This window comes from Fragaria vesca, linkage group LG3 (genome assembly GCF_000184155.1).
Source record: "Fragaria vesca subsp. vesca linkage group LG3, FraVesHawaii_1.0, whole genome shotgun sequence".
Lineage (NCBI taxonomy): Eukaryota > Viridiplantae > Streptophyta > Magnoliopsida > Rosales > Rosaceae > Fragaria > Fragaria vesca.
In genome coordinates this window covers 12,232,435-12,251,777 of record NC_020493.1, presented here as the reverse complement: position 1 = coordinate 12,251,777, position 19,343 = coordinate 12,232,435, and the positions used below count along the sequence as shown (strand labels likewise).

Sequence of the window (19,343 nt, the reverse complement as noted above, 5' to 3'; positions counted from 1 at the left end):
TACACTATGCCATTTCTTGCATCAGGCGACACAACAGTTGTGTCGCCTGATAAAAATCATAAGTGTCGCCTTCTAGCATGTCGTTGATGAAGTTCTTCGACGACACAAATGTTGTGTCGCCTATAAGAACCTCAGGCGACATAAGACTTTTTTCATTTTGTGTCGCCTGAATTGAGATAAGACGACACGGTATATATGTCGCTTGATAGTTTAAACAACGACAAGCTAGAAGGCGACGTATCTTTTTTTTACCGTGAGGCGACACAGCTCTTTATGTCGGAATCCAGCAGAATATTCCAGCAAGTCGCCGGAATCCCGTGGGGGGTTTCAGCGAGGCAGCATATCCGGCTGAGAACCGTTAAGGTAGTTTTTGAGACTATTCTTTCTAATCCAAGTCGTAATTCCTAAATAGGAAAGTTCGGAGTATAATTGGAAAACTTATTAAGTTAGGAAGAAACTTTCCCCTTATAGAAACTTTCTATTCATGGAAACCCTTTTGGGTGCCCTTAGTAAATTTTGGGTGAAGTTGTGTAGAGAGGGAATGATGGAATTGTTGGTACTGTATGTTGGCACGCATTAACGTAGGGGACCATAAAATAATTTTGGTAATATGAACACTGTCCATAGTAACTCTATAATCTAGACCAGATTACTATGTGATGAATTTGGAAGTAAATTAGTTGATGTGTTAAAGGCTTGGAAGTTGATTGTGACTTCGATTCCAAGTTAAGGTTTGGGTTGGAACCGAATGAGTTATAGTTGCGAAGTTAGTCCAAAATGATTATTAATATTTGTTGGTCAACCGTGGGTCAAACTTGGCCAATCCTGGTCAACCCAGGAACCCTAGTCAAACTAGGAAAGACGTTGAGTCAATAGTTGTTCAGAGTACGGTCTGACCTATTTGTCCTACAGAGAATATGAATAGTTTGAGATGTCGCATGCAGCATAAATTCTATGGAAATTAAATCGGAAAAACATAAAGATTTATTTTTTTTAAACTTTATTTTTGTCCACTCACTCTAACATTTTTCAAATGTTTTCCCTTGGGCCTTTCGATTTTAAATGCCCAGCTTGCAAGTTAGCTTAGTTGAGGTCGGGCGTACATGGAGACAAGGCATAGTGTATTTTATAGCTTCTGCTTATTTATTTATTTTGTTTCCTTTTATCCTTATTAGAGTCGCTCTGAACAAATAAATTGTTTGTTGTGGGATTTTATTTAGTTTAATAATTAAATTGAGAGGTGTTGTGAATTTGGGGAGCACGAAGGTTCCAGGTGTTTAAGGTTGGATTTGAAATTTTAGAATTACAGGTGCTTTTAGAAAGGTTTTCCATTTTCAAGGGAGGTTATTGCCGTAAATTTTCCTTGAAGGTGGACCCAACAGGATTTACCTCGGGTATCGGGATGGGTATTCGGGGTGGGTCCTGACAACTACTGTACGATTCTCACTTAAATCATCTTGATACAAATCCTAATTAAACCATGTATATCGAAATAAGTTCAGTTACTAAATTGTCGAAGTATTACAACATGGATTATATATATAGAGAGATGATCTAAAGACGACCACCTTACTTTAAGAATTTAATGATTTATACTATTTTACATTAGTAGATGACTTTTTTTAACGATCTCAACCGTTGATCCTCTAGATTCATATGCAAGAAACAAGAAACATGTCTACAAAATTTCAACTAATTCCATAATAATTTGGTCATTCAAATTGATGTAAACAATTGTAGGCCGTTAGATAAAATTAAAACGAATATTATGCTAATCAAATGGTTAAACGTTTTTCATTTTGACTAATTTTTTGTAGGTTTCATGTATGTATGTAAGTAACTAAGAAATGAGTGATTTTGATTATCAAAATACATGTTATAACTAAAAACATCCTTACTTTAAGAGTTTAAGGTTGTCCTCTCTAGATCCGGACTCTATATATATATATATATATATATATATATATATATATACACAAGGCTTTCTCAGGTAAGGATATCCTTATTTATTCTTATGATGCGGATTTCCACTTTAAACTCACTTTTCAATCGAATTTTCACATCTCCACCTTCTAGTTTTTAGATCCTAATGTATAGATCATCTCTGCAAAATTTCAGCTAGTTTGGTTATTATTAAGGCAATCACTGGAAAACGAAGATTAGTGTTTCCGTCGTCCAAGACAAATATCTTGGGCGACGAAGGTTTCTGTTTCCGTCGCCTAAAAGATTTTAATTAGGTTGAAAAAACACTGAATTTTGTTATTTATTATTTTTTTTAGGTTTCACTGTTTCCAAAAATTACAAATCAGTAACAATAATGAAACACATACAGATACATATATACTGGAAGCACTGGATTTGGACCATTTTTCATATATTGATCACAGATGGACAAATATTATTCATATATACAAAATAATTAAAGAATTAAGTAGCTAGGTAGAAAATTGTTCATACAATGTAGCTAAACTATGAATCTTCTACAAAATCAATAATTCTAAGGACGTCCGTTGTCTAATTCTATATTATCGCCTAGATCATCATTGTTTTGTGGGGAAACATGTGGAGGAGGAGAAGCATTTGGAGGTGGAGGAGGAAACTGTGGAGGAGGAGGAGGTGGCATACCTAGGTACTCATATAAGGCTGCAACTTGGGACTGCACAGCACTATACATAGACTCAGCATGCAGGGCACGCTGCTGGACCTCTTGGAATTGCTGTTGGGCACGCCGCTGGACCTCTGTTAACTGTTGTTGGGCACGATCCTCTGATTCCTTTAGTCTTTGCTCATACCACTGCTGCACCTCTTGGAGTTGCTGCTCATCAACTTTAGGAGGACGACTACGTGAAGTGGAACCATTTGAAGAATGGCTCAAGTCTCGCTCGCCTCCTCGTCCCATCCCTCTGATCTCCTTTCCTTTGCGTGTTTTGAGAACCGTACCCAACACCTCAATTTGTTGGGACTGAACACTTTCCATAATCTGCTCCTCCGTCGCGTCAGGGTGTTGTTCCTTAAATGCATCATTTCGTTTATTGACCTCATCAACCATGTCATTCTGCATGCATTTAAAATACATCAATAAAATTTCCATAATAAAGTTTACTGGTTGCATAATAAACAGAGAAGCTACTGGGGGTCAGTAGAAGTTTACTGCCCCCCAGTAAACTTCTACTGGGGGTCAGTAAACTTGCAATTCATTGTCTCCTTTTCAGTTTCATGGCCACAACACACAACAAATACCCTAATAAACAACTTTATTGCTCCTTAGAAAACCCAGTAGAAGTTTACTGCCCCCCCCCCAGTAGAAAACCCAGTCCTTGTACCTCTCATGTGCTCTCATCAGTATCCAATTGAACATTGCCTCATCATTTTCATCCCACTCGTACTTCGGCTAAGTAAGAAAGAAATCAAAAATTCTCATGTTAAGCACTAAAAAACAAAATAAAAAAAATTAACACACTCAATTATTATCACAAAACACATCTTTCAATTCATATCAGCACACAATACTTTACACATATTCAATCATACAAGCCACGATCCACAATTGTACTCCTCCGTCTAGTTGGGTCAGTATTAAACCATTTGCACTTGAACAACACGACTGGCATATGGTTGCCGTAGATTAGTTCGATGACACTGACAAGAATCCCGTAGTAGTTGAAACCCAGACCCTCAACCATGACTCTATTGTTTTGGGTGACATGGCCTTCATCTCGTTCTGACGTCACAAACTTAACACCGTTCACAAAACATCCAGCACGAACTCTGTGGCTTTGGGGTCCTCCAGCCAACAAGTGCAACTCCGGGTCGTAAGAAGCAGGAAACTCCTGTTGAATTTGCATCATCTGTAACAATTTTAAGAGCAAAGTTGTTACATTATGTAACATCAAAAAGCAACATATATTTAATTTATGTAACATCATATATAGAGATCGATAGAAAGGTACCCAAATAGGGAAGTAATCAGGAAAATCTCTCTTATGTATGACTTCGTTACCATACTGCCTTTCCAAATGGGACTTGAAGTATGACTCGGGTTCTTCGCAATGTTGAAGGACACACCAATGAGCCTCTTTGATCTCATCATTACTTAATCTTTCAGAATTACTTAACCTGCCGTAAGGTTCAACATCGTTGGAAACAACTGATAGATTGAATTGCCAGCTACTACCTGCTCCAGATGATTCCCCCACTGTGTCTTCATCATTGAGATATGCGCTGCAGTAAGTTACGCACTCAGCCTGAATGTATGTCGCCGTGATCGACCCTTCAGGGAAACGTTTGTTTTTGTTCTTCTTCTTGAAATCCTCCAGTTGCCTGCAAAACAAATATATATGCAATTCTTATAATAAATATTTAAAATACCATTTATCTTAATTTGAAAGGATGATTAATTAGAATAAATATGAGTGCATCTCTCATTTGGATAGCACCAGGTATTCTGTACCGGACTAGTAAGCAACACTTGTTCGGGAAGGTGGATCATGAGGTGAATCATGATGTCAAAGAAAGTGGGGGGAAAGATCCTCTCCAGCTTGCACATGATGTACACAATATCTTCTTACAATGACCGAACATCAGACTTTTTAAGCTCTTTAGCGCATATCCTCTGAAAGAACTTTGACAAAGCCACTAACGTGTCAACCATATCACTCTGCAAATACGGTCTAATGACCACGGGAAGAAGACGTTGTAGCAAAACATGACAGTCATGAGTCTTCAACCCACTAATCTTATTTTCCCCCGTCTTAATACATCGAGCGATATTCCCTGCATACCCATGAGGATCTTAACATTTCCAAACCACTGAAACACTTCTGCCTTCTTTTGAGGATGAACTGTGTAGCCTGCTTTCGGCATTATGGTTTTTTTTGTTTTTTTGCTCTCTACTAGCCATAACTGGGGGCGTATACCCATCATCTTAAGATTAACACGGACTTTGGGGGTGTCTTTGTTCTTATGTTTGAGATTCAGAATTGTTCCAAGAACGCTGTCACAAATATTCTTCTCTATGTGCATGACGTCTAAGTTGTGTCTGAATTTTAAGGTCGACCAGTAAAGCAATTCAAAGAATACACTTTTGTGCGTCCAATACTTAAACTCATCAGGAGTGGGAGGATTCAAGTTAGTTACTTCTTTACTCGTGCTCAAATATCCGAACCAGTGCTGGTTAAGCCTCTCTAAAATCCACTCACCAGACCTCCCTAGGGGTTTCGGATTATGCTCCTCAATCACATCAAATGCATCAGCATCCCACCGCCACTGGTGATCCTCGGGAAGATGTCTACGAGATCCCAATAAACAAATTTTGTCGGCGTGCCAACTAGAATTGACGTCATCTATGCATACCGGGCAAGTCTTGTACCCCTTAGTTTGTTGGCCAGACAACATCCCGTAAGCTGGAAAATCACTGATGGTCCAAATAACAGCTGCTTTCATCATGAATAAAGTTTGACCATGCCTGTCAAAAGTAGGGAGTCCATTTTCCCATAACTCTTGCAACTTGTCAATTAATGGTCTCATGTACACATCCCAGCACTTTCCTGGAGAACACGGCCCTGGAACCATAAGCGTAAAGAAATTGTACTCTTTCCTCATACACATGTTGAGAGGTAGATTGTACGGAAATTCTATCACATGCCAAATGCTATAAGACAAATTCATGTTTCCAGTAGGATTGAATCCGTCTGTTGCAAGTCCGAGTCTGACATTTCGACAGTCTCCAGCAAATTCAGGAAAAGAACGGTCAAAGTGCTTCCAAGCCTCCCCGTCTGCGGGGTGTGTGAGATTATCCGGATCTATCCTCTCCTCTCCTTGGTGCCTTGCCTGGTGCCATCTCATATGTTTGGCCGTATGGGAAGACATGTACAGACATTGCAAACGAGGACCCAACGAGAAGTAACGAAGAACCTTCCTAGGAATGGGCTTTTTCTGCTTAGATGAAGTGGAAGCTTCATACCTTGGCTCGTAGCAGTGTGGGCACTCAACTTCATCGTTGTTGTCTTTGTAATACAAGATGCAGTTATTGACACAAGCGTCTATCTTTTGGTGATCAAGACCGAGGCCAACCAACATCCTTTTTACCTGGTCGAAATTTTTCGGACAACTATTACCTTTGGGAAGCACTTTCTTCATAAGTGCAATATCCACATCAGAACATGTCTTAGTCTTTCCCTGCTTGTTTTTTATCTGCATTTGCTCCATGCCGATACCCAACACAGTATGCTCACTACCAGGATACAATAGGGTTTGTACTTCCCGTACAAGTCTATTATACTTATCATAATCACTGCTGTAGTCAACGTGGGAGACATTAGAGAAGGTGTTAGGGGCGTTGTCATAAACAACATTTTCCTGATATCTTGAGGCGGCAAACAGGAAGACATCGTTTAAGAGGTTCATCACAGCAGGGTCCCCGTAACTAGCATTGGAAGATCCTGCCTGCTGATTATGTTGTGCTTGAATTTCTGCAAGTGTAGGCATTTGAACTTGATTTTCGTCGTGCCATGTCCATGTGGTATAACTAGGACAAATACCGTTTAGTGCCAAGTGAGAATACGTGTCTTCATATGTTACTGATGTCCGATTGAGACATTTGTTGCACGAACATATGTGAATAACTTTATCTGGAGGACTATGTAGACGCACGAACTCAAGAAAATCAAAAATGCCTCTCATATAAACTGGGGACCCCCTCCCTAATTGCATCCAGCTCTTGTCCATGTTGTACACTATAATAACAGGAAACAAAAATATATAATCAAAAAAATCGTGAATAAAATAAAGCAAGGGAAATACACACACACACACACACTTTGTTGGAAAAATAAACATTTACTAAAAAACAAGAATTTTAAAGCCCATTTCAATGAAAAAACTGTTGAGAAACCCATATTAATGTTTTAACATCTCTAACAATTAATATTATACCCTTATTGCATTAATTAATTACACGTTCTCTCTCATGTTAAAAAAATAATAATAATAATAATTACCACGTTCTCCCAGACTCTCGCTCTCCACGATCAACCGAACTCTCACCTCTGCCACTCTCTCTATCTCTCTCTAACACTCGATAACGATCTCTGGTTTAGGGTTCTTCATGATCTCCGTGATTCCATCGATCAGGCCATGTCGCTCTCTCGTTAAATATCTGTCGACTCCGTCGCTCTCCGCATGCAGATAAATCCCAGTTGAGCAGGAAATCGCTCTCTGCCCTAATCTCAGTCGATCGAAGTTGATCTGTGGTTCAATCTCAGCGTCGCTGTCACGTTCAATCGCTCACGCTCGGCCTCGCTCGGGAAAACCATAAAAACAGGTACATTTTGAATTTTTCTTGAATTTTATTGAATTTAGGCTTATTTTGAACTTTTCTGATGATATTGAAGCTTCATTCTAGGGATTAAAGGCCATGAATATGAAAACATGAAAATTATAAGGTTTCTCTAGTCATAACTGTTACAGATTGAGATTAATTTTGTATAAGATTTTCTTTCAAAGATTTACTGTGTATAATTGGCATGACAATGAAAGGGAGATACTGTATTGTTGTTTACTCTTGTCAAGTAGAAAGTTTACTGGGGGGCAGTAAAACTTCCACTGGGTTTACTAGGGTTCAATGAAGTTGTTTATTAGGGTAAGAATATGTATATGTTGTGTATAATTGGCATGATTATGAAAGGGACATAGTGTATTGAAGTTTACTGACCCCCAGTAGAAGTTTACTAGGGGGCAGTAAACTTCCACTGGGTTTACTAGGGTTCAATGAAGTTGTTTATTAGGGTAAGAATGTGTATCTGTTGTGTATAATTGGCATGATTATGAAAGGGACATAATGTGTTGAAGTTTACTGGGGGGAAGTAAACTTCCACTGGGTTTACTAGGGTTCAATGAAGTTGTTTATTAGGGTAAGAATGGGTATCTATTATGTATAATTGACATGATTATGAAAGGGAGATAGTGTATTGAAGTTTACTAACCCCCAGTAGAAGTTTACTGGGTGGCAATAAACTTTTTTTTTTGCATATGTAGTTTATAAATGCAAGTTTTTACTACTTATATGCAGGATGGGAAGAAGTTCAAGACATTTAGTTCTCACTTCTGATACCGAAGAAGATTCGGTTCAAGAATCTGTAGCTTCTATGACGACAAAACAAAATATAGGAGAAGTTTTACAGAAGATAAAGTCGAAGAAAAAGAGAAAAGAGGTCCAAAAGGGTGCCGCTGCTGAAGAAGAAGAAGAAGCAGAACTGGTAGCAGAAGAAGATGATGATTACACTGAAGATGAAGAGGGGGAAATAAAAAAGTATCTTTTTCAGAAAAGATCAATAGGCAGAGAAAGAAAACAAGCGGAGACAAATTCAGGGGAGGAGGAGGAGGAAGAAAAGGGAAGAAAGAAGAAGGAAAAAGGAGGAGAAGGTGACTTGACCAAGATTAAACACGTGCAGCAAAAGTGCTCACTGACATCATTTTGTGTGTTAATGAATAGATACAAGGAGAGCATCACAGAAGAATCATGGGAGTTGATAAACAGCACTTGTTTTCGAGGAATAATTGAAGCATTCAGATTGGGCAAGGTTAAGGAGGATCAAGTGAAGAAGCTTGAATCTGATTTTGAGATCTTAATGAGGCACTACAACAGTGACAATAAAAACTTCATATTTGGGAACAGAGAGATTAAAATTAGGGAGCATGGTGTTCATTCAATTTTTGGAATAACCAAAGAAGACTCGGATGTGGATATCACAATAGACCAGAAATACTGCAAGGGCAGTAAGAAGAATTTGGCAAATTCTGCTATCTTTGGAAAGCAAACAAGAAGAACAATCACCAAAAAGGTTATTGATGACACATTAATGGAAGAGCTTAGGAAGATTCAGAAGAATAAGGGGGATCTAAGGAAGATAGCCTCTTTGGTTATAATGTACCTTATGGCAGCTGATACTCAAGTGTGAAGACCTTGAAGGCATCGACAAATACAACTGGTCACATAAGGTATTAGAATTCTTGCACCAAGGACTTCACAAGCACGTAAAGGGGGAGCCAAGAGTTTTGAACGGATGCCTCCTTCTGGTTCTATACTGGTTCCTTGAGAAAACAAAAATAAAGAAGCGGATTATCGGGAAAGAGAAGGAGACTCCCAAATTTATAAGATGGTCAATACAAGAGATCATCAAAGAAAAATAGCATTTGAGAAGACCTGAATTGCTAGAGGTAATGGTATTTTATTTATATAGCCATTTTTTAAAAAAATAAAATATTGCATTGTATAGCTCATAGGCCAAATAAAGCTGCACCACCAACTTGAGCTATAATATATAGGCATAAAATGAGCCTCAGGCCAACAATAACACTGTTTTAGTGACTTTGCTATGAGCTTGAAGAATGCAAGAGAAAGAACCCTTGTTTCATTCTAAATGATTGTTATTTGCATGAAGTTCCACTCAGCTTTTCGTTGCTGATTGCCTAGTCTGAATATTCCTTTTCGAGGGGTAAAAATCTGAATATTCCTTTTCGAGGGGTAAAAACCATAGATCAATACCCCATAATGCTTTGCAGCCTGTGCTGGTACTTGACACATTGCACGTCCGGTAAACCATTACAAATAGTACTCTGCTTTCTCCATTATTTTCACATTTGCAATACATAGATTTTGAATTTCCTTAGTTGTATGCTAATCCCTGGCTTTTTTAAGTTCAAGATCCAAAAGTTGACAGATTCCAATTATTAACACAGCTGAGCATCTGAAGGACTGGATAGTGCAAGAACAATACTGAAACTTCAGAGAAACTTATGGATCTGTAAACAGACCTCTCGTTAACTTTCATCAAACAATGTAATCTGATACAATTGCATCGCATTATACATCCGAGCACTTTAAAGTCTAGACCTTTGAACCTCTTCCAAACAAGCCCACTCTGTTCATCATCAAAATAAGCTTCTTATAATATATTGGGATCTGCTAGAAATGAATATATTACAGACATTCCACAATACAAGTCCAGCTTCAAGCAGCATGATATAGTATAGTCAAATAACACAATGCGACAAATAAATAAATAAAAAACCAAGAGAAGACAGGAAAGTCTGGAAAGAGATGCATGACAGGAAATCAAGGAACGGCAGGACTAGGAAAGAACCAATATAATTCCAAATTAGTTCGAGAAAAACCAAGGTCTTTCTTTCCCAGAACTCCACTCCACAACTTCCCGCCACTCCTCCCTTTCCCTCCAATTCCTTTCTCTTCTCTCTCACCCCATCAAGTTCAGAGCTTCTCCCCAAAGGCTGTGTTTTTGGGTTGATGAATCTGTTTAGGAAAGAAGGAACGGGAAAGGGAGAACGTCTTGAGCAAATCTGTAGAAATGGCAGGTTTAGGGAAGAGTTGAACTATTTATTCTCTGTTGAAAGAGAGAGTTTGAATCCTTTCCTTCCCTAACCTCCTTTCTAAAGCTTTGCTCAAGACACCTGCCATTCCCACCCATCTTTCAAGCTCCTGTAAAGACGGCAACTTTAGTCTTTAGGTTTGATACTACCAATTTATAGAGAAGAGGTCTAGGGTTTGTAACATATCAGACCTTTCCGGCCCATTACTGTTCTGCTTCCAAATTGAAACTCGGGCTCATTTGTGAAACAGTTTAGTCACACTCACACCAAGATGAAGTAGTTTCTTTTAGGATAAGTATATTACTCCTTGGGATGAAAAGGTATTTGAGAAAACTAAAAGAAGTTCAAAGGAGAAGGAACATCTACACCAAGAACGTCTGAGTGGAAGTTGAGCACCATAAGCAATACCTTCATGGCTTCATCCTTTGGTGGTGATGTAGAAGCTTTTACCTTTCTTTTTCTTGGTCGATTAGAAGCTTTTGCCTTGTCTTCCAGACTTGGGTGGTTCTACGAAAAAGGTGCGAAGCATTATTTTCCACTACTCCGACAACACAATGGGATCCTCAAACAAGTTAAAATGGCACACCAGATAAGATTGCACATTATTAAGTCAGAAAGGGAAGTAGTAACAGCTTTTGAATGATCAAGAATGGAGCAGCAAGCGTGTGTTGACATCAAGGATTCAAGGGTGCATGCTATATACAACAGTAAAAAAAAAAAAAAATTGGTGTATATACTCAAAGTCTCAGATGAGAATGAAATTGATAAATATTATGCAACTGTTCATTACAACGGGATGGAATAGCTTCCCACTAAAGGGTACATGCTATGATCTGCTATGATCTGCCTTCTAAATAGATCTACTTTTCAATATTTATCAAGTGATACAAATATATAAGCAGTACACTACAGTACAATACACAAAACTGAAAACCAAAAGAATGATTCTTTAACAATAGAAGAGGCAATTCCCAAGCAGAAGCTGTGCATTCATGCTTGTACGTGGAAACTCAAAATCCGGAAAGCAGATTTACACCCTGAAAACATTTTTCGCCTGCCACGAAGAAAAAATAAGACCAAATAGGCATCAGTACGTTTTACAAGCTGCAGGTTGAGTAAAAACCAATAACCTATACAAAGTGATCAAATGATTAAACAAATACTATGATTGTTATCTTACTTGCTCTAGCATTAGAAACATAAGAACATTCCAAGATCCTAGCCGTCCAAAGTTTGGAAGAAACCCTTTATAGAAGGCCAAAAACCCCTGTGTTATATCAGCAGACATAAGTTAACAGATATTTACGAAGCTGGTGGTTTCAGACTTTACTTGGATATCAAACAGATCTAGAGGACAATGACTACAAATAATAGAGAACCAGGGTGAAAGCATGGATTGAAAACAGTAAAAGAAAGCATCAACTTCCGCACCTCTGGCGATTGGCGAATTATTGGTTGGTACAGTGAATGGACTAAAACTGAATGAATCAACATACCTCATACTTCAAAGTTTTGATGAAGCAATCAAAGGTGTTTTTGTAACTTGGATCTCCCATCATTCTAGATTTCACCTGGAACATAAGCAGGGTATCCAAGGCAACATTTGCCTTAACAATGTAAATTGTTCCATATAATAAGAAATGACAACACAATCTTTCACTAGCCACCCTTGTAGTAGCCTGCAACTTTTAATGTGCAGGTTTATGCTATCCTTGCCCATTGCAAAACCAACATTCAGTCATTCAGTTCTGATTAAAATTTGAGCACATACAACATGCTACTGATCAGTAAACAGAACATCCATTACACCTCTAGTTGTCCATCTTTGGTCTGTCTAACAATTGAATAAATTCTTATTCAAAGTTCTGTTGTGTATTCACAGTTCAGCTAGTAATAATTCATTATACCAAAGTTATTAGCACTTGGTTCTTGGAAGCCACAATAACAATATATGCTGATGAATAACAAAAAGAGAAGGGAGTCTAGTACATTTGGGCAAAATAATCTTTGAGGTTTCAATATCTTTGAGATTTCAAAATCTTTTTTAATCCGTATGCAATTCACTGTGATTCAATTTCTAAACTGCTACACATAATCACCTCCTTATGATGATAAATGAAAACACCAAACTTATTATTAAGACTAATAGGTTTCAGAATGCATACCACATCAACAGGAGAACCAATAGAAACTGCAAAGAAACCGGCACCCAGACCAGCTAGGAGATGAGTGAAAATATTGTCAGTGAACCCTGGAATTTTCAAAACTGTCTGCATAAGTATGAAGAATTAGGATTCATTGGGATAATTATCCTATATGTAGGAATTAGCACTAACTAGCAAGCTATAAAAATACTTGAACTTCAGAGATTGAAAGCAGTGGTCTTACCTCCTTCACTTGATCATAACTGGCTAGCTCAGCAGCATTTATAATAGCATTTCGTGCTACATTTGGTCCCAGCCCAGTCCACAGAGCTCCTATACCTTCCTAATTTTTGACAACCACAAATACAAAAATAAAAAACATTAATAGCTGATAAGGCAAATATATATAAAGAAAGGCAAAGAAGCTAATTGTTCTACTTCAAGAATACAAACCTGCCTCACTATAGTGAAATAAGCATCTTTAGCTCCAGAGTAACGCCTAGGAACTCCGGCTGGCAATTTGCCTTCAGCCTGGAGTCGAACCTTTACAAGATCAGTTGGATTAGCCACTACGATAGCCAGAGCACCTGAATATGTTAAATTTTCCACCTTTTAATTCAAAAGACAAAGGATATATAGACAGTAATTTGGAGGGCCTTAACAATGAAAAATACTTGCATGCTATAAAATTAGTAGGATGGTTGCACTAACCAGTCAATAGTGCAGCAAGCACTTTATGGTATATAGGAATTTCTCCAACAAAAGCACTGCCAACAAGGAAAAGTTTGACCTGTTCAACAAGCAGTTTATGGATATACAGAGTGTGTCACAAAGAAAGCATTAAACAGGCAATTCAGGATCGTATTACAAAAGAGTAATATTTTAAACTCACGGGATCATATAACCCAATTCTTAAGCCTCCATAGATGCATTGTCGTTGTAATCCTGGAATTATACCATTCCAAAGTGCTCCTAAACCTTCTTCCCTAGCAATGGTAGCCATAGTACCCAACAAGCCCTTATATTTAGGGGCACAAGCAGCATCCCCTACAACTGCTTTCTTTTGAAGCTGGAGCCTAACTTTAGCAGTGTCCAACGGAATGGTACAGAACTGCAAAAGAATATATCTCCTGTCATATACCAAGCTATGATTCTTAAAAATACACACAGATACTTGAAGTTGAGACACCTCAACTAGCGCCCTACAAATTGTACTTCAATTGCTTAAGTTTCGACTCTAACAGTCTACCCTAACATAATCACATTGACCAATCACCATTCCTCGTTGTCTTTTAAGCCACATTATGCAATTTCCAGATAGATCATATTCATACATGCCCTTAACTTTAACTTCATCTAATCCAGAACACAAACCCATAAAACCGAAAATGTATAGACATCATGTAATTTCTGGATTCTTAAACACAAAATCAAGCAAAACCCAAGTTAGAAAATGCAGTGATTAATCTAAAAGTACATAAATTTAAGCTAAATGATCATTATACCACCGATCCAGTTAAGCAAATTTCACAACCACAAACTCAAACCAACAAAAGAAGAAGAAGAAGTGAAACATTGATATAAAGAGAAGGGTGAACGATACCTCAGCGAAACAAGCAGCGAAGGCACTGCAGAGGAAGGTCTGCAAGAATGAGATCTCAGACCTGGGGCTGAGATCCGCCATTGGAATAAAGAGCAAAACGAAAGCAGAGAATGTTGGGGAGATTTGTGGGTGGGTTGAATAGAAGAGAGTGATTGGGTTATATAGATGGGAGTGATGAGTAATTATTAAGGAAAGGTACTTGTTGTTTAGGCTCCATTCATGGCTTTTTGCTATTCTCTGTTTTTCACTGCTTTGCGGATTCTACCATGTCGACATCGTTCTGGTTATTTTAGGAGCAGTTCAGGTTTTATTACATTAATCATTCCGACGAATATTATTTACTGATGTGTTTTAGATCGACCCTCTAACATGATATATATTTTTTCTCATTAATTGTGGGTGTTACCTTTTCTTTTCCTATGGTCGGTGCCTATTGGACTCTAACAATGGAAATGTAATGTGTTTGATGTCAAATGATGAGAAAACGATTCAAAAAATGACATTACTACCTTAATCAATGAATATAAAACATAACTCATGTGACATCAATCCGTTATTTCGATAAAAAAAAAAAATCCATAAACATCAAATATGACCTTACTGTATATTTGATTGCAGATACACCCTCATCAAAACACTCCTGCATTTTCCCGTTGAATAAAAAAAGCTGTTTGGAAATGTTGTTAGACTCTACAATTTTGGAAGGCACAAAGGAACTATGCAACGGGTGACGATTGAGGACTTTGCATTTGTGACTTACCGTATGGCCTCGTTTTGTATAGGAAAAGTAACCATCAGAAAATGGAATACATGGGAACCACTTTCTCATCTTCTTTCATTGCGTTTATTACTCACAATATATTATTTTATTATTTTAATTAGCAATTTTACGGATGATTTTATTTGTGTTACTAAACATCGGAACGGAAAGTCATCAAAATATTCCATTTCCCTTCTCTTTCCCTTTCCGTAAGAAAGACAAATAAACTACTTTCTTTTTCGCAAACCAAAAAGGCCTATGTGTTAAAATAGTAATCTCTTTGTAGGTTGGTAACTAAGTATAACCATAATCGTGAACATCTAGAGCCGACGGTTTTGACAACAGTGAATTATGGTCATATTATTGTAAGACGATCATAACACAAACTGTGGACATTTAGAGCCGACGATTTTGATAACAGTGAATTATAATCATATACATAAACTATAAACACATATATTAGTTAATTATCATCATTAGCTAATATTGTTGTTGATACCCAAAAAATCAATATTCATGTTTAATGGATATTCTAAGCTCAATAAAGAAATACACATGCAAATCATATTTGAAATACGAAAGTTACATATTTATTTGAATATTCATGCCACACATGTGGACCCAAACCACATGCCACGCTCTTGGGGCTTACAAGTTTGGGTATGGTGTGGAAGGTAACGGAAGTACATGAGGCTCACTCTCGATTTGGTTGTTGGCGATTTTGGACTTGGGACCAAAATCCAAGCCCAACAACCTAAATTGTTTTAACGGGCATGCAAAGATGAGAACCCAAACCCATAAGACCAAATATAGCCTAATACTTTCACCGCAATAGTTATCCTTATTTATCCAATTACCCCGCAGTAATTTTGTCCTCTACCTCAAGCACAAGTCCCCATCATCCTTGTTTTTACTCCGCAGCTATTCCTCATCTTCTACACCAGACACAAAGCCTCACTCCCTATGAAATAATCACTTTTTCCTGACTTCTCCTTTTATCAATTCAACTCCACAGCAGCCATTCCCTAGACCTGCTAGGCTGCTACCCCAATTCTATACTTCATGCAAGACACCCCTTAAATCATGTGGTTAACACCATGATCTGTCAATTTGGCTTTAAAATTGTAGTTCTCTTTCATATCCAATGGTTTTATCTCATAAACCTATGTATTAGCATCATCCCCTCCAGCCTATAAATAAAGCCTTTAGTTGCTGCAAGGAGGGGAGAACTGAAGCAGCAGAACATACAACCCTAAGCAATACATCCTAGATCACATAAGCAAGCCTCAAGCATCAAGTCAAGCATCCCTAGCCTCCAATCCAAAACCATTCTCAAGCTCCATACACCCTCAAACCCATCAAACACCACCAGATCCTTTTTCTGCTCACTGCAATAGATTACCCCGCAGCAAACCTTTAGCCATAGCAAGTTCTCATCTTTTGCAACTCATGTGCTTCTAGCTCCCACGCCTCATGCCATATTGCAAGCTCTTTCATGTACTTTGTTCATCTATCATGCAATGAAAACCACATCAAGTTTATGCCTCCAGATCACAAGCAACATGTCACCGCAGCAGGCTATCGTCCCCGCAGCAAGCCAATATTACTGCAGGAGAGATCCTGGGGAAAACAAGCACAAAGCTCCTTGAAGCTCTGGGCCCAGTTTTGAAACTCAGAAGAGGTAGAAAGAGGAAATCAAGCCATGCAAGCAAATCTAGCAGCCTCTGTTCAAAATGACCCCAACAATTGTACTATGTACTTGCATGTCATGCATACAATAAGGAATTTATGTGTTTAGAATACTTCCCTCAAATCGTAATAGCAAATGCAAAAACATCGACTGTAGGCAAGTTGAGGCACATGATTAAATGCAGAGAATCACCGTAGGCAAGTCCTCCCAAATCGCGAGCGGGAACACAATCCCACTAAATCCCGCCAATAAAACCCAAAAAATTCCCAAATCCAGTCCCCCTATATAAACCCTAACCCTCCCTCTCATTTCTCTCTCACAAAAGAAAGTAAGAAACCCTAAATCTCTCATTTCTCGCCGGAAACGATGTTGGAGCTCCGATTGGTCCAGGGCTCGCTTCTCAAGAAGGTTCTGGAGTCCATCAAGGACCTGGTCACCGACGCCAACTTCGACTGCTCCGCCACCGGGTTCTCCCTCCAGGCCATGGACTCCAGCCACGTCGCCCTCGTCGCTCTGCTTCTCAGATCTGAAGGCTTCGAGCACTACCGCTGCGACCGGAGCATCTCCATGGGGATGAACCTCGGCAACATGTCCAAGATGCTCAAGTGCGCCGGCAACGATGACATCGTCACCCTCAAGGCTGACGACGGCAGCGATACCGTCACCTTCATGTTTGAGAGCCCCAGTATGTGCTCTTTATTTCATTTGCCCCCTTTTTGTTGAATTAGGGTTTCTTGAGATCTTTGTTTTTGCTGAGGATTTGTTCAGTAAGATGTGCCCTTGAAAGAAATTGGCTTGTGAATTTTGGAATTGAATCATGACCTGTTTGATTGATTGATGACTTCTTGAGATCTTTCTTTGTTGAATATCTGCCGTGTAAACTGTGCTCTTTAGTGTAAAGTAAATGGCTTGTGAATCTTGAAGTTGAGCTGAAACTGGTTCTGGTAGAAATATGTAGTTATTTGGTTTAAAATCTTGGCCTGTTTTGTATACAATCAAACAGGAAATGATTTTAAACCAATTGTATAAATCTGCTTGTATGGTACTTTCTTGAAATCTCTGTTGGTGTGCAAGCAAGTTCTTGGACAGAAAGAAGCTTGTGGGTCTTGAAATTGAAGCCAGAATGAGTTTGATAGAACTGATGCAGTTTTTTGATTTTGTGATACTAAGCTGTTTGACATGATAGTTAAAGATTGGTGAATAAATGAATTGGATATGTTTTATGCTCAGATTTTGATGCAGATTACCCAATCCATGGCTTGGAACCTTTATTGTATTTAAATATTGATGGTGAACATTGGGAAATAATGGTACTGGAAGAAATGAAATGGATGAAAATTTTGGAAAATAAAGTTTTGTATACAATTTGATTCCTGTTTATGAGAACATGTTTGGTAATTGCATCTTCAATATCCAACTCTGCTTTCAGTTTTAGTTTTGTAAATGGTGTTTTTGTATCTTGTTTTGATTTTGGATGTTTTCTTTGGGATATGAATTGCAGCACAAGATAAAATTTCTGATTTTGAGATGAAGCTGATGGACATCGACAGTGAGCACCTTGGAATTCCAGAGGCAGAATACCATGCTATTGTTAGGATGCCTTCTGCTGAGTTTGCCAGGATTTGCAAAGATCTCAGCGGCATTGGTGATACTGGTATTGCACTTATCCCTTTAGAATTGGTTCTAAATTTTCCCTGTTTATATTTTGGGCTTCTGAGTTATGTGATGTGGTTGCAGTTGTGATTTCTGTGACAAAGGAAGGAGTCAAGTTCTCTACAAGAGGGGATATCGGCACTGCTAATATTGTCTGTAGACAGAACACTACTGTTGACAAGGTGCTGCAATTGAATGCTTGTATTATGTAAATCTCCTTTCGGAAGCTTATGTGTTTTGTAGGATTCAATGTCTAACTTTGGTTTTGTGACTTTGTGAATTGCAGCCTGAGGAAGCAACAATCATAGAGATGACTGAGCCAGTTTCATTGACATTTGCTCTGAGGTACATGAACTCCTTCACAAAAGCATCCCCCTTGTCAAACACAGTTACCATCAGCCTCTCTTCGGAACTGCCAGTTGTGGTTGAGTACAAGATTGCTGAGATGGGCTACATAAGGTTCTACTTGGCTCCAAAGATAGAAGAGGATGAAGAAGAGACAAAGCCTCAAGTTTGAACCTTATGCCACTGCACAGGCCTCCTCTTAGTTGACTTGATTGTGCTTTTAAAAATCCATGTACAGGATTTGCTTAAACAATTTCTGTTTGAGGTTTTCCCTATCTCTGTGATTGAGTAAAGCATCTCTGTAGTTACAGAAGTATTCTAATTCATTAGGTAGTGGGTACTATCTTCTTGCCTTTCAATTGAAAACAATGTTGTTTGTTCTGTTTTTGGGTTCTACTTCTTGGATTCATCTGATTTTATCATTGATGGTTATATAATCCACCCAACTAAGTCTAATGAACTTGCGATTTCAGGCTGCTACCTTAAAGAGCCATATGCTCAGTTAATTGGTTTAAGAGCCTGTATTCTGATTTTGGGTCATAATTTGACCTGTAATGCTTATTAAGGAAGAGTTCATGGACACCAATGTCACTTCTTAATCACAAATTCACAATATGTAGAATGCTGCAGTTCTTGAACGACTAAATCGATTATATTTCAGTACTATAACGAACATGTAGGAATGTACAGAAATTGAAAAAAAAATCCAAATGTTCGGTTTGAAAGAGAAGACTCTGAAGTCTGAAACGAACAGATAAATTG

At 38.3% G+C, this 19,343-nt stretch overlaps 3 protein-coding genes across 3 annotated transcripts in view; 1 reads left to right on the top strand and 2 right to left on the bottom strand.

Annotated features, from left to right (window-relative positions):
• Window positions 1-6,405, bottom strand: part of LOC101292880 — a 29,070-nt gene extending 22,665 nt beyond the window's left edge. Inside the window, exons 1-5 of the mRNA XM_004295682.1 lie at window positions 4,782-6,405; window positions 3,951-4,174; window positions 3,645-3,848; window positions 3,311-3,391; window positions 2,626-3,055 (exon numbers count right to left, since the gene is read on the bottom strand). Coding sequence (XP_004295730.1) covers window positions 2,626-3,055; window positions 3,311-3,391; window positions 3,645-3,848; window positions 3,951-4,174; window positions 4,782-6,405 — 2,563 coding nt within the window. The remainder of the gene's footprint in view (window positions 1-2,625; window positions 3,056-3,310; window positions 3,392-3,644; window positions 3,849-3,950; window positions 4,175-4,781) is intronic.
• A 4,715-nt stretch (window positions 6,406-11,120) lies between these two features.
• On the bottom strand, window positions 11,121-14,308 carry LOC101292489 (mitochondrial uncoupling protein 2-like). The gene is made up of 9 exons (XM_004294202.1): window positions 14,134-14,308; window positions 13,423-13,641; window positions 13,242-13,320; window positions 12,984-13,117; window positions 12,775-12,873; window positions 12,552-12,656; window positions 11,883-11,957; window positions 11,567-11,653; window positions 11,121-11,440 (listed from the first exon to the last, which is right to left on the bottom strand). Exons 1-9 carry the CDS (start codon window positions 14,212-14,214, stop codon window positions 11,417-11,419), a joined length of 903 nt encoding a protein of 300 aa, XP_004294250.1. The 5' UTR covers window positions 14,215-14,308; the 3' UTR covers window positions 11,121-11,416.
• Window positions 14,309-16,406: 2,098 nt separating this feature from the next.
• LOC101292195 (proliferating cell nuclear antigen-like) lies at window positions 16,407-19,000 on the top strand. The gene is made up of 4 exons (XM_004294201.1): window positions 16,407-17,268; window positions 18,085-18,237; window positions 18,321-18,418; window positions 18,523-19,000. The coding sequence occupies exons 1-4, from the start codon at window positions 16,950-16,952 to the stop codon at window positions 18,751-18,753; spliced, it is 801 nt and encodes a 266-aa protein (XP_004294249.1). The 5' UTR covers window positions 16,407-16,949; the 3' UTR covers window positions 18,754-19,000.
• Window positions 19,001-19,343: the final 343 nt, after the last annotated feature.

Bases quoted from the DNA above. Each gene is read 5' to 3' on its own strand.
- LOC101292489 (XM_004294202.1), bottom strand. From the start codon at position 14,214: ATGGCGGATCTCAGCCCCAGGTCTGAGATCTCATTCTTGCAGACCTTC. The intron at 13,642-14,133 runs GTATCGTTCACC...ATTCTTTTGCAG, and splicing joins TCGCTGCTTGTTTCGCTGAG to TTCTGTACCATTCCGTTGGA. The intron at 11,958-12,551 runs GTATGCATTCTG...CTTATGTTCCAG, and splicing joins TTGGTTCTCCTGTTGATGTG to GTGAAATCTAGAATGATGGG.
- LOC101292195 (XM_004294201.1), top strand. From the start codon at position 16,950: ATGTTGGAGCTCCGATTGGTCCAGGGCTCGCTTCTCAAGAAGGTTCTG. The intron at 17,269-18,084 runs GTATGTGCTCTT...TATGAATTGCAG, and splicing joins CTTCATGTTTGAGAGCCCCA to CACAAGATAAAATTTCTGAT. The intron at 18,238-18,320 runs GTATTGCACTTA...ATGTGGTTGCAG, and splicing joins CAGCGGCATTGGTGATACTG to TTGTGATTTCTGTGACAAAG.